This window comes from Schistocerca cancellata, chromosome 3 (genome assembly GCF_023864275.1).
Source record: "Schistocerca cancellata isolate TAMUIC-IGC-003103 chromosome 3, iqSchCanc2.1, whole genome shotgun sequence".
In the NCBI taxonomy this organism is placed as follows: Eukaryota; Metazoa; Arthropoda; class Insecta; order Orthoptera; family Acrididae; genus Schistocerca; species Schistocerca cancellata.
The window spans coordinates 680,209,072-680,223,769 of record NC_064628.1 but is presented as its reverse complement, the minus strand read 5'-3'; the positions used below and the strand labels follow the sequence as shown (position 1 = coordinate 680,223,769).

The window sequence follows — 14,698 nt, the reverse complement described above, 5'->3', positions numbered from 1 at the left end:
TGCACTCCGAAGTGAAATTTTTCCATTCCTTGAGAAGATAAATTTTGAGCTCAGCAACAGCAATAAGATCTGTAATGTATGAATCTGAAGCATGCTCAACTGGATTAAGGTCTGGAGCATAATGACTGTGGCTATTGAATAATACTCACACATCTGTAACATGTTGCCCCTCAAATGAATGCTATTGCATTTACTTGACTTGCCATTGAAGGGCAGTCTGTCACCTACTATAGCAGCCTATGTTTGAGGACTAATATCATTTATGGCTGTGATTACTGAAGGATGATATCACTTGAACTTTTAAGAATACATATTACACTTTGAGAATGAGTTCAAAGCTTCAAAATTAAATTTTGGGACACCTAGTGGAATTTGTTACCCCACACTGTGATTGATATCTTCTATGCAACCAAAAGCTTGCCATGTAACACATTCCAACAAGCCATGTTGTACATCACTCACTCCCATTGAAGTGGATACTTACACTACAGACACATGATTTACTGACGCTGTATTCAAGTGCTTAGATTAGATTAGATTCAGTTTTCATTCCATAGACCAAAAAAATCAATGATTCTCATGGCTGTGGAACAAGTCAGAAAGAATAACACAAAAAAGCATTAAAAAATTTGAATGTAATGCTCACAACTTTGATCATTTGTCAGGAGATTTTCAAAAGAATTGAATACATTATGGTAAACTGGAAGTGCTAATATTTACAGAATTAATACACTGTGAGAATGAAACATAGTTATACACTTTTAATAAACTGATCATACCCAAAATATCTAATCCTGACTGTTGTGATCAAGGGCTGCCAAAACTGAAATCTAACAGACATTTTTACTTAAGTGATCTAACAGACCCTGTAAAGATATTCATCAATAGAGTAGAAGGAGTTGTCTCTCAAAAAGACTTTAAAACTCTGTTTAAACTATGCTTTATCTGAAATCAAGTTTTTAATGGTTGCTGTTAATTTATTGAAAATGTTTGTTCCTGAATATTGGTGCCTTTTGGACCAAGGTAAGGATTTTAGGTCTTTATGTAGATTGTTCTTATTTATAGTATAGGTGCTATGTATTGAGCTATTGGTTGGAAATAAAGATGTATTACTTGCAACAAATTTCATTAAGGAATAAATATAATGAGATACAGTGGTTAGAATACAAAATTTCTTGAACAGGTTTCTACGTGATGTTCTTGAATTTACACCACAAATGAACTTTATCATATGCTTTTGCATGCTAAAAACTTTTTCTCGGTTTGATGAGTTATTTCAGAATATGATCCATATGTCATAAGAGAATGAAAGTAAGCAAAATATGCAATTTTTTATATTCATATCTTCTACATCTTACATCATTCTCACTCCAAATACAGACTTGTTTAGGCACTTCAGTAATTCTGCAGTATGCACTTCCCGACTGAATTTATTATCAAGCTGTAATCCCAGAAATTTAACACTGTCAACCTCTTCAATCTGTGTGTCTTCATATGTCATAAACATGCTGGAAGGAAATCTCTTACATGTTCTGAACTGCATATAGTGGGTCTTTTAAACGTTTAATGACAGGGAAAATTTCATTAGCAGCCATTTCTAAATCTGTACTTGACTTGCTACTTATTGTAATGTTTGTATCATCTACAAACAAAACAAAGTTAGCATCTGGCAAAGTAACATGCTAGGGGTCTTTACTGTACACACAAAAAAACAATGGGCCCAAGATGGAACCTTGAGGAACACCACATGTAATTAATTCCCAATCAGATGAAGACTGACTGCTTACTGGATAGGTATTTTGCAATGATGATCTTTGTTTCCTGTTAGGTAAGACTCAAACTGTTTCACAACACTGCTGGTAACACCATAATATTCTGATTTACTTAAGAGAATGTTGTGATTCACACAGTCAAAGGCTTCTGACAATCACAGAAAATGCCAGTAGTCTCTAATTTGTTATCTAATGAATAAACTACATTCTTACCATATATATAAATAGCTTTTTCTATATCAGAACCCTTAACAAACCCAGACTGTGACTTGGACAATATACTATTTGCAGTCAGATGCTTAAGGAGATATTTTTGAAAAATCTGGCAAAAGTAAAATTGGTAGATAGTTTCATGGTATCTTTTATGCCCCTTCTTGCAAAAAGGCTTAACTTCAGTATATTTTAGCCTGTCTGGAAATGCCCTGCCGATAAGAGATTGATTACATAAATAACTTAAGAAAGAACTCAAGTCACATGAGCACTCTTTGATTAACTTCACTGATATGTTATCATAACCACTAGAATACTCATATTTCAAGGATTTTGTGGTCCACATTACTTCTTTAGGAGACAAGACTGTCATTTCCATTTTACTTAATTTTGATTGTAACAGTGATACTCCATTGCACTGTTTACCGAACCTGACAACCCCAATCTGTCGGTAACAGAAACAAAGTACTTGTTTAAGAGGTTCGCAACATTACATACACTTATTACCAATGTCTCGTTTATTTTTAGCTATCTGTTCTTCTTCCTTTTTGGCCCTACCTCTTTCTGTCTTCACTATATCCCATATAGTTTTCATTTTGTTGCTTGACGTAATTATCTTTTTCTCATAATAAAGCTGCTGAGATTTCTGGATTACTTGCTTCAGTAGTTTTGCAGTATTCATTGTAATGCTTTATAATGCTAACATCTGAATTGTTCACAGGTAGTATACACAGTTTTCTTTTTGTCCCATATGACGTCTTTATTCCTTGTGTAATCCATGATTAATTTTTGACTTCTGTTCGATTTGAGTTACCTTTATGGGTAAACAGTTTTCAAAAGGTTAAATAACTTTATTAATGATGTTACACTATCAGACATGCTTATATTTGAAATATATAGCTGAGTGTAAGGTGGCCAGAATAGTCTCTTATTTCATTATGCAGTATTACTGAAGAGTTGTAGACCAAGTAATACCAGAGACCACATTCTCCACAAGATGAATCAGGGCATCTTGACTGGTGTGTAATTGGTTTTACTAGTGTAGTTTCTTTATCAACAGAATGACAACTACAGGATATTGACAGATAGACAAAAATGCACATGTGGAGGACAGAAAGATATTCACAATTCAGTAGTATTTAGAAGCCTGACATTTCAAGATGATTAGTTAATGGAGGTTTATTTGAAAGTATCATGAGTTCAACACAGACTGCAGGTATAAGGTTACAGAGTTGGATTTTATAAGGTATACCATCAAATAGTTGATGGAAACTGACCTCTTCACATTCTTCTGACTTTTTCACAATTCAGTGCACCATTTATGGCACCTCTGATAATCAAGAACAAAATGAACACTGTTTATTGCATCAGTTCATGTATCATTCTGGTTTTTCCACCCTCAATATTATCTATTTCCATGGAAAAACTATTCTGTGCAAAGAAATTTTGGAAAAATTTGACAAACTACAAGGGCAGACACACATACCCATAATGCTACCAATGAAGGAAGAGGCAGGAAAGTCTCCACTGTGCCACATAAAAGAAAAAGAAACAACCCCATCACCAACAGAAGCAGACCCACAAACCTCACCATGCCCGATAGAGGAAAAAGAAGCAACATCATCAGCAACAGAAGAGGACCCACTACCCCCACCCCCAAAAGAGGAACAGATAATGCAAACAACAGGAAAAGAAGTAAGGTCATCAGAGACCCGACAGATAAGATATGGGAGGGGAGAAAGAAAAAAGAAACCTATCAGGGATCAGGACTTCCTATATAATGAAGCCCGAAACCGGCCAACCTACAAGAGGCTGTCATTGAAGGAGACTCAGGATTTTCACTGGCACAAGACGAGCAATGCCACAACATAGCAGACAATATGAGAAGCACACCAGTACTAGAGTGTCAAAACCAGATGTACCCGGAGACGACAAAACCAGGAGAAAATGAAGGGAGAAAAAACATGAAGATAATGTTATGGAATGTAGAAGGACTGAAAAACGCAGCATGCATAGCTCCAACAGACTTTCTCGAAGGTTATGACGTAGCAATATTCACAGAAACTTTTCTCACAGATCATTGGCAACACCCTAAATTCTATAACATAAATATGCTGGCAAAGCAAGGAGAAAGGGTGCGACCCCAAGGGGGAATAACAGTCCTACTGAAACCGTGGATAACACCAATTATAGCGACAACAGAACTAAATCACTCCATTCTAATAGAAGTAAAACACATCACAATATTAGCAACCTACTTCCAGCCAAGCGAATCAGCCATAGACATAATCGATGAACTGGGCCAACAAATAAGACGGAGCAAGAAAGAAATCCCTTTACTTATCGCAGGGGATTTAAACTGTCGGTTGGATGTACTGAATCACAAAACAAAATTAGTAATCAAGTCACTACAAGAAGAAGGCCTCATCCTGCTAAACGACACAAATGTCCCTACGTACTTCTGCCATAATGGCAAAAGTGCTAATGATATCGCCCTCATAAGAGGAAACATAAAAGGGGACATAAGCCCACTTTGGAATGCAAACCACACACCTATAAGAAAACACATCCCAATGAACATAGTCATACAAAGTGATTGGAAGGCAAGAGAGAACCAAGAGAAGAGACTGCTCTCAAGGAGACTGGATCCAAGGAAAGTGGAAGAATACCACGACCAGATAGAACAAATTGAGTCCTTAATTGACAACTCAAAAGTAGAGGAGACAGCACTTGAACTGGAGAAACTCCTAAAGCAAGAAACTCCTAAAGCAAGGAAAGTGAGAAGAGCTAAACCATGGTTCGATCAAGAGTGTTATCAGCAAAGAAAAGAAGTACTCCAAGCCTTACACCGACTAAAAACGGACACAGATAATCACTCACTACTACAAACATATGCTGAGAAAAGAAGATCCTACAAAACACTAACAAGGGAGAAGAGAACGGCACACAGGGAAGAAGAGGGAAGAAGACTAGCTGAAGAAGCCAGGAGAGACCCATTCATTGCAATCCGCCCCCGAAAGCAGGAACAGTCACACTATATAAGCATGGACGAATGGACGAGACATTTCAAAGACATTCTCAACAAAGATGGTACAGAAGGAGCACAGGTAGCAAGTCAAGAGCTCACACCGCAAGAGATGGCAGCCTGGTCCCCACTCACTCCGAATGAGGTCCGAAACATCATTGAATCAACAAAAAGGAAGAAAGCAGCAGGACCGGACATGCTTTACAATGAATACCTTAAAGACACAGCCCATCTGCTAGCACCAACCTGGACAAAACTTTATAACAAATGCATTGAAACAGCAAAAATCCCAGGCCAGTGGAGAAAATCAATAGTAAGGGTAATGTACAAAGGGAAGGGCGACCCAAAGGACACAAACAAATACAGAGGAATAGCCTTGGAAAACAACCCTTTTAAGGCATTCACAAAACTAATCACAGGAAGAATAAGACACACTTTGGAAGACCACCTCCCAGAATCTCAATTTGGGTTCAGGGAAAAAAGATCCACTATCACAGCAGTGGAGCTGCTTTTAAAAAACATATGGCAAACCATCGATAAGAAGCAAAAACATTATGCTGTATTCACAGACTTCACAAAGGCCTTCGATCTCCTCGACCAATCATTAGTAAAAAGGATGCTCGACGAAACTCTGGGAAGAGACAGCGTCTGGACGAGGATTATAAACTCCATAAATGAATGGAATGAGATAAGAATCTCGGACAACCTCGACCTGTCTGAACCAATAAGGCAAACAAATGGAGTACTCCAAGGAGACTCACTAAGCCCGCTCCTGTTCATTCTGGCAGCAAAGGACATTATGGAAATCGCTCATGACGAAGATGTCGAAGCATATTCCTACGCGGACGACATCGTGATAGGCTCAAAAAACTTAATGAAACTACAGGAGACTATAGAAGACGTGGAAAAATGGTGTAGAAAACACAAGTTTGTAATCAACACCAACAAAACGGAAATGATGGTATTCAGACCAGGTGGGCAAATCCCAAAAACAAGAATTGCACTACAAGGAAAGGAAATATCTATCACAAAAGATTACAAATATCTAGGGATAACACTCCAGCCGTCTGCAAAGTGCTTCACTAAACACACAACAGAGAAAGCGACGCAGGCCATCAGAGCGATAAACGAAATAAGTTCCATCAGAACACTAAATCTAGACACAGCTATGGCACTCTTCAAATCAAAAATAATACCGATACTGGCTTATGGGATAGAAATCATATGGATACACCTAAATGAAAAGAACTTAGAAACATTGGAAAGAGTAAAAGCAACCTATATCAAAAGAGCATTAGGGGTAGCAAAAACCACAAGATCAAGATTAGTCTACCTTCTCGCCTGAGAATCTTTCCTCATCGAGGATCTAAGGACAATGTTCTTACTTCCCAACACATCAGCATCGGAGAACCTGCTAAGATCACTACTCAAGAAAAGAGAGGAAGTACCAACGGAATTCTATGGATCCGGGGCCATGATCGACCGCACTTGGACAGCAGCAAATTTTGAGATGAGACACGTACTTACAAGACTCGCAGTACACGGATTCCACCATGAAATTTGTGCAAATACAGCATACCATGAACTGTCAAACCTTTGCAAGTGTACACTATGTGGGCAGCCTTGTGAGAGATACCATATAGTAACATGCAACAAGAAGACCAGATCAATTAGAGACTATGCAATAAATGGTTCCAATGATAATCTGTTATAATACCTGCACTGCATGTAATCTACTAAGAATTATGCAGACACTCAATACATCCTTATAATTCACTCTCAAATGATTGTAATCTAATGTAAAACTATAATGGCTATTCTGCTGCAATAAATCGTTCAATTATCATGATTTAGTCAATTTCTATAAGTATTTCTCAAGTAGTTTTGTGATTTTTGTATGTTTGGCTATGTTTATAATGCCTTCTCAACTATTAGTATTCCACTCATTTATTTTCCTCTCTTTGTCTGTTTCCTATGACAAACGGTGGTTGCTAATTAGTTAAATTGGGTAAATAGGTCAAACTTGTAGGTACTGAGTTACTTAAGTCTACCACTGAACATATGTACATATTTCATTATGATGTAAAATTAACAAGTTAATCAAAGTTTTATAGGAGCTAATTACCATCTATCTGTACCCAAGATTTGAGGTTTCCATTCTTCTCAAAAATGATTTGCGTGTGGTGGACTTTGAAGGATAGACTGCATTGTGTCTAGCACTGTATTACAAAAGAAAGAAATAGTAACTTTTAAGATTTTCAATTAGGGCTGATTACAGCCACTCTTGGATAAGTTATAGCAAATTAATAACATATAATCATAACACTAAAAAGTAGTAAAACTAATTAATATAAGAAAAGAAAATGACACAATGGATTAATTTACTGGGCATATTCTTACTGCCCTATAGCACTGCATGTATCTAAAGCAAGTTTGAAACCTATTAATTAGTGAAGTAATTTCATAGTGGCAGTATCCAGAAAAAAGAACAACATGTTTAATAAAAAGTAGCTCCAAATCACCACCACTACCCCCCCCCCCCCCCCCCACCATCAACAACAACAACATCAACAACAAGTTTATATTAACCTCATGTGGATTTTATATAATTTGTTTAATAATGAGAATTCAATTTTAATTTTTAGTTTTGAACAGCCTTTATCAGCAGCCCACGCACACATGACAACCAGCTCTGGATGCTTGGTCTGAGCTGCCGGACATGGTGGTCAAGTGTGCATGAGGTGTGCTTGCTTCTGTCTATGTCTATTCTCTTTTGCTGATGAAGCCTGTAACTGAAAGTTTTAGGTAAGTATCTTTTAATTGTGCCTGTCTGCGGTGTAATGTGTCTTCTTTGTGGTAAGTAGCAATCTGTCTTTTTGTACATTGTTGATGTTCCTACCTGGAGTTTCCAGTGTTTGATTATGTTAATTTACAGATAAAATAAGATATGCTATCTTTTTTTACATGTACCATCATTATCCTTGAAAGTAACATAATGTGACAATCACCTCTTGTGGTTCATGATGCTCAGAACATATGTGAAGCATCTGCTGAATTACTAGCACGTTGGCTGTTCCTGCATACGCACATATCTGAAGCATTGTCTGCGCAACTTGTTTTAATGGATCAGACACATCATCCAAAACTGCTACACATGTTTGAACTGCTTCCTTCTGTGCTAAAACAAAACAATAAAATAATAATTTACATAAATAATGTAACCATTGCTAAGTCTGTTGATAAATTTGTTCTCTTTATTAGTCTTTGTCTTCTATTTTGAAAGAGTCCCCACAAACACATGACACAGAATTCGTTAAGAGTTTAACATGATGTAACTGATCTTAACAACTTCTAGCCAAAACCGGAGACAAATTACAAATAAAGGTCAATGACACTAACCACTGTCTCTATTAGAATGATTGCAGCAACAAAAATAAAATTTCAGATAGGACATGTCACACTGACTTTACATATGGCTATTCCTTACATACATCTAAGTCTTTTGTTATGAAAAGTCTAATTTTGCTTTTATGAATAGTATGTACAAAGAGAAGGCAAGAGGCCCAGGGATTAAACAGAGCAACAAAACAGAAGGCTGATGTCAGGAAATGCAATTCGAGAATGAATGAATGTCACACAAAACATTCTAATTGCAACAGAGTTAGCACTGCAGCCTAATATGAGGTAACATTAAAAATTACAGAAGGTATGACTATGAGCTGCGACAATAAAATAATGAGAGTGATGTAAAAAAAATGTTGCTTACTGTTTTAGTCAAGTTTAGTGTTGTCTCCTTCAAAGTAGTTCATTTCTGATTGCACACACTTTTCCCTGCACTTCTGCCATTGATGGTAACATTTCTGGAACTCATCTTTTGTAATATCCTCCAAGACCCTCGTCACAGCTTTCTGGACATCTTGTGTTGTTTGTAAATGGTGTCCCTTGATCGCCATTTTGACTCTTGGAAATAGAAAAAAGTCGCATGGAGCGATATGTGGTGAATAAGTTGGCTGTGGTAGTACTGAAATTTGTTTTGAGGTTAATAATTGGTGTACTGACAGAGCTGTACTAGGATGGCGCATTATCGTGATGCAGAATCCAATTATCAGCAATGTTGTCACGGACAAGAAGAACTCTTTTAGGAAGTCTTTCTAAAATTTCTTTGTAGTAATATTGGTTAATTGTTTGTCCAGGAGGCACCCACTCTTTATGAACAATTCCCTTGGAATCCAAAAGCACACAAGCATGCATTTCACTTTTGACTTTGACACGTGAGCTTTTTTTGCTCTGGGTGATCCCTTTGAGCACCATTGCAAACTTTGGCGTTTTGTGTCTGGATCATACTAAAAACCCAACTTTCATCACCAGTGATAACACAGCTCAACAGTTCTGGATTGATTTCCATTTGCTCTAATAGATCGGCAGCCACATTATTCCGTGTTTCTCACTGTTGTGGTGTGAGATTTTTGGGGACCATTTTTGCACAAATCTTTCTCATACCAAGATCTTCAGTTATTATTAGACAAACCATTTCTCGACTGATGTTCAATTCTTCTGCAATTATTTTCATGGCTAATCTTCAATCAGATTGTATGAGTTCACGGACCCTGACTATGTTGACATTCATCCGTGAGGTTGATGGTCGTCCACTGCAGTCTTCATCTTCAACATTCGTTCTGCCTTCACTAAACATTTTATACCAACGAAAAACTTAAGCTCTTCACATAACCTCCTCTCCAAAAGCCTTCTGAAGCTCACTGTAAGTAGTCATTGCGTTTTCACCCAATTTAACGCAAAAAGAAACTACATACCACTTTGCAATATTATGCAGTTCCATTTCTGTGACGACAGACACAAACACATGTTAACTTATTACAGCACAACTCACGACTGAGCAGTTGCATCGATGTGTAGCTTGGACTAGAAGCAGCTTATAGACCAAGGCCAAAGATATTGTGCCTATGCAAGCCTGCAGGGTTGCCACATCTTGCAAATAAAATCAGTCTCATTACTTTATTGTCGCACCTCGCATTTCCAGTGGTCTATTAGAAACTAACATGCAGTTCATCATTTGTTGGTCCAATGTACACCAACAATCCTAATCCTGCTGTATTCCTACACCTGAAGAGCATATGCATTCCATTTTTCTATTCGACATTGCATTTACTGCTTCACAATTGATGAGATATACATAAATATGCACAAGCAAGTATACAAAGCTGAAAATAAATTGAGTGGTCAAAAATCACAGTCAGGTTTGTTCTATTGGAAGAAGTGCCATGCATGACAACAACTGCTGGGATAACCTCTTCACTTATTTGTTGTCTCTGTTATTGAAATGAAGGGTAATTCTCATATAACATTCCCTGGTCATTCTACTTAGATCTAAGGTAGTTAAATTTATACCTTTTCCAAATACTTTTATATGATCTGCATTAAATTTTGTAATTACACAGATAGTACAATACTAGATGGGGAGATTGCACCATTTGGGAAAATATCAATTGTTACAATTGTGTTGTTTGGTATTATAATGCCATCACAAGTTTTGTGGTCACATTCTTTACCTGCAGCAAATGCCATTTGTGAACCCAGTAACTGTGAGACAGTCATCGGTGCCAATACCAGTCAACTGATGTTCACTACTTTCAATCAAAACACCAGAATGAACCACAAAGAAATTTGTTAACACCACATATAAATTTAAGTATTAGGAAGTCTTTTTCAGAAGGTATTTGTTTGGAGTGTAGCCTTGCATAGAAGTGAAATGTCAGCAATAAACAGTTGACACAAGGAGAGAATGGAAGCTTTTGAAAAAGTGGTGCTAAGAAGAATGCTAAGCATTAGATGGGCAGGTCAGCTAATTAATGAAGAGGTTTTAATCAAATCAAGATGAAAAAGAGCAAACAAAATAATAGCGTAACTTGTGAGCCAGCTTACAACTAGAACTTACATATGAAGTTAACATAAATTAGTGAACAACAATTTGGCAGTAACCTAAGAAAGTCCAGGTGGAATAACAGTGTCTTTATCATTGAACTGTTGATTATATGTTCCTAGATGCCTCATGAAAAGAGAAGAAAAGTGGTTTGCTGTACTGTTAATTTCATGTGATATAGTGGGCTAGCACTTTCTTACATCAGTGCTACTTATGACCTTGCCAGCAACAGTCATAATAGTCATCTAAAGTTCTTCTGTGGCTCATTCGTCTCATTGCAGCAAAGGCAATTTGTGAACCCAGTAACAACAAGACAGTCTTCAAAGCCCATACCATCTACTGATGTACATTATTTTCAATCAAAACATAAGATAGACCACCACCACATATAAATTTAAGTATCAGGAAGTCTTTTCCAGAAGATATTTGTTTGGAGTGAGCCTTGTACAGAGGTGAAATGTGAATAATAAGCAGTTGACACAAGGAGCAAAGTGGTGCACTTCACTGATTCATTCCCCAACATACTGGATTCCATACACATGGCACTGGCTGATGAGACTTCAAACATCTCTATCTCTATGTTGCCACTTGGTAAGATTGTAGAAAGCAAGAAACAAAATGAAGCTGTAGGAGCCAGAGTTTATTCAGCATATGGTTTCCATGTGTATCACATTTAGCAGGTTTAAAGTGGGATTTATCGGAACTGGTTGACAGAGAAGTATAACTCGACTGTACAGCTGTTAATCTCTACCAAACCTTTGATTCGGCAGATAACATGGGACTTTTAACAAAATTATGAGTGCTGGGACTTGATGCAAGATAAGTAAACTGGGTGTCACCATATCTACAACACAGAGTAAGGGAGGTGGGTCTTGCATCACAAGTAATGATGGCAGAGAGTGATTCACTATAAGGCTGTAAATTAGAGCTATTAATTTTACTGATGTATATAAATGACTATGGTAATGGAGTACAATAAGAAATAAGACTTTGATAATGCCAATAGTAGTGCCAAAGGAAACAAAAATTGAAAACATTGCAAGTAACAGCAAAAAGACTTAGAACTCATCATCAGAAGCTGTACTGGGACAAATAACTGGAAATGCAAAGAAGAGTCAACTAATAACTTTCATATACAACAGGACTATCATTAAACATTAGCATAAAATATGGCCAGACAACATCACAGTAGAGGGACAATGCCATAACCTAGATGTGACACTGGATGCTGAGAAACTACACTAGGGCTACATGTAGGTGATGTAGTAAATATCTTAAGTTCCTGCACTTGTTAATGAGGGTACAAACAAGTGTATGTAAGAGGGCACAAGTTAATGTCTGTAAGATTAAGCCTACTAGTCACTTTTTAGACCTCAGTAGGAATATCTTGCAGGGATATAGGATCCTTGCATAAATACCTTTCAAAACAGATAGAAGGAGTGCAGCAGAAGCCAGTCAGATGTCTACATACTTACATACATACTTATTTACTCTGCAAACCACAATGAAGTGTGCTGCAGAAGGTGTGTATTGTTGGACTACAGAAGTACAAGTATCATGAAAATTATGGTGAGATTTCAAAAGGACAGATTTCCAGAAAGAAAGAAGAAGAGTCCAAATTTGGAGAATATACCAAGTATACATGGATGGTAAGACACAAGGCAAAGGCTAGCTACAAATAAAGTATGTAAGAGAAGAAAAAACCATCATTATAAATCATTATAAAATAAATGCATAATCTGGAATAACAGTCTGGAATGCCAGTAGAGAACTAAATGACTGGAATATCTTACCAAGGGAAAGCATTACAAAATTTGAACACTTGGTTCATCAGTGGTAAAATTACTGAGAGAGTAAACATAAGAGAGACTGCAACTTTAATGACAGAGTGAAATTCACTACATAGTGACTACTAAGTGAAAATTACTGTGTGATAGGGAAGTAGTATAATGATGTGACATACTGTGCAAAGTATTCATGTTATGTTCATCACCTTGGCAACAGCCATATTTTAAGCTAATGAAACTTAAGATGGTCACTTTTAAAGTAAGAACTAATAGCGCATCATGCACGCACACCCTTTCATGTGACGTCATGGTTATATGGCTTGGTTCACCATCATGTCAATCAGTAATCCTGCTGATTGTGAAGTGCACTCATTTATTTGGTTCTTAAGTGCAAAAAAAGTTCATCCTGCAGAAATTCACTGTCAGCATGTTGAAGTTTATGGTGCAGGTGTAATGAATGATGGAAATGTGCATGACACAAAAAGTTGATGAGGCAATTTGCCAAAACTGGCGCTTCACCACTGATGAGCTGCATCAGAAATTTTCACAAGTTTCAAGATCAGTAGTTTATCACATCATTGGTGACAAACTTAACAACAAAAAAGTGAGATGGGTGTTTAAAATGTTGACACAAGAACACAAAACAAAGCAAATGGCACATTCTTTGTCTGTTTTGGAGCCCTATCACAAGGATGGTGATGGGTCCTTCAGTCACATTGTGACCAATGATGAAACATGGATTGCACACTACATTCCAGAGAATAAATGTCAATCCAATGAGTGGCATCATTCAAACACCCCAACGAAACTGTGAAAATTCAAACAAGAACCTTCACAATGGAAAATCATGGCCACAGTTTCTTGGGACCAGGAAGGCATTCTTCTGTTAGACTTTGAGAAGAATCGAAATAAATGCTGAGAGGTACTGTGAAACATTATTAAAGCTTAGGTGCGTACTCAAAATTGCTGGCGAGACTCCTTCCTAACAGTGTAATTCTGCTTCACGACAATGCTCGACCTAATGCTGCAGCACAAACAAAGACACAACTGGACAGGTTCCATAGGGAATTACTGGATCATTCACCATACAGCAATGGCTTAGTATCATCATAATTTCATCAGTTTGCAAAAGTGAAGGAATTTCTTGGTGAAAAGTGCTTGGGAAATGATGAAATGTTGAAAGAAACTGTTCCTAGCTCATTTAATGGTCAGGTAGTGGAGTTCTTTGATGCTGGGATCCAAAAGCTGGTTCCACAACTTGACAAATGTTTAAATGTTAATGGTGACTATTTTTAAAAGTGAAAAATTGTGCATACTGTAGTTTGTCATACAATTTACATTCATAAATGAAGTTTCTCTTACACCATTACAAATTGTTTCTTACTTTAAAAATTACCCTAGTATCTGTCTTCTCTTAAATGACATCTTTCCTTATCTGTCTTTTAACATTATTCTGCACTGATGTTATACCACTACATGAGCTCTGAATTCCAGACAAAATGTGAATGAGATTTTTGCTACTTTTCTTAATATATTACGGTACTGTTTGTAATAAGTGTTTGTATCTCATTTCTGAGTCTAGTTACTTCACAGATGTTCCATCTATGTCTGCAGACACTCTTATTTTTGAGGCACATTGTTTTCATAAATAAATACAAAATTATTGAGAAATATATTGAATTTGTGCTGTTGTAGACTTCACTCTGGTCCACTTTTTAAAATTTCTCTGAAGTCTAATGTTGTTGGCCAAAGAAGCAGTCTCAATATCTTCTTTAATTGTCTCTGGAAAAAACTGTTATGTTACCTGTGTTTTACAAATTTTTCACAGAATGGGCATATACATTGTTAACTCTCTCAAATTCAGCAGCTGCAGTTTCTACAATTTTTCTGGGAGATAAAATCTGCTAATGAAAAACTGCAGGTGTCCATAAAGGTTTTTACTACTGTGCATATTTTTTTTATTTTA

General features: G+C 36.9%; 1 protein-coding gene across 1 annotated transcript in view; it reads right to left on the bottom strand.

Annotated features, from left to right (window-relative positions):
* Positions 1-14,698, bottom strand: part of LOC126176505 (26S proteasome non-ATPase regulatory subunit 2-like) — a 213,722-nt gene that overhangs the window by 58,152 nt on the left and 140,872 nt on the right. The window contains exon 12 of the mRNA XM_049923661.1: positions 8,016-8,185. Within this exon, the coding sequence (XP_049779618.1) occupies positions 8,016-8,185 (170 nt within the window). The remainder of the gene's footprint in view (positions 1-8,015; positions 8,186-14,698) is intronic.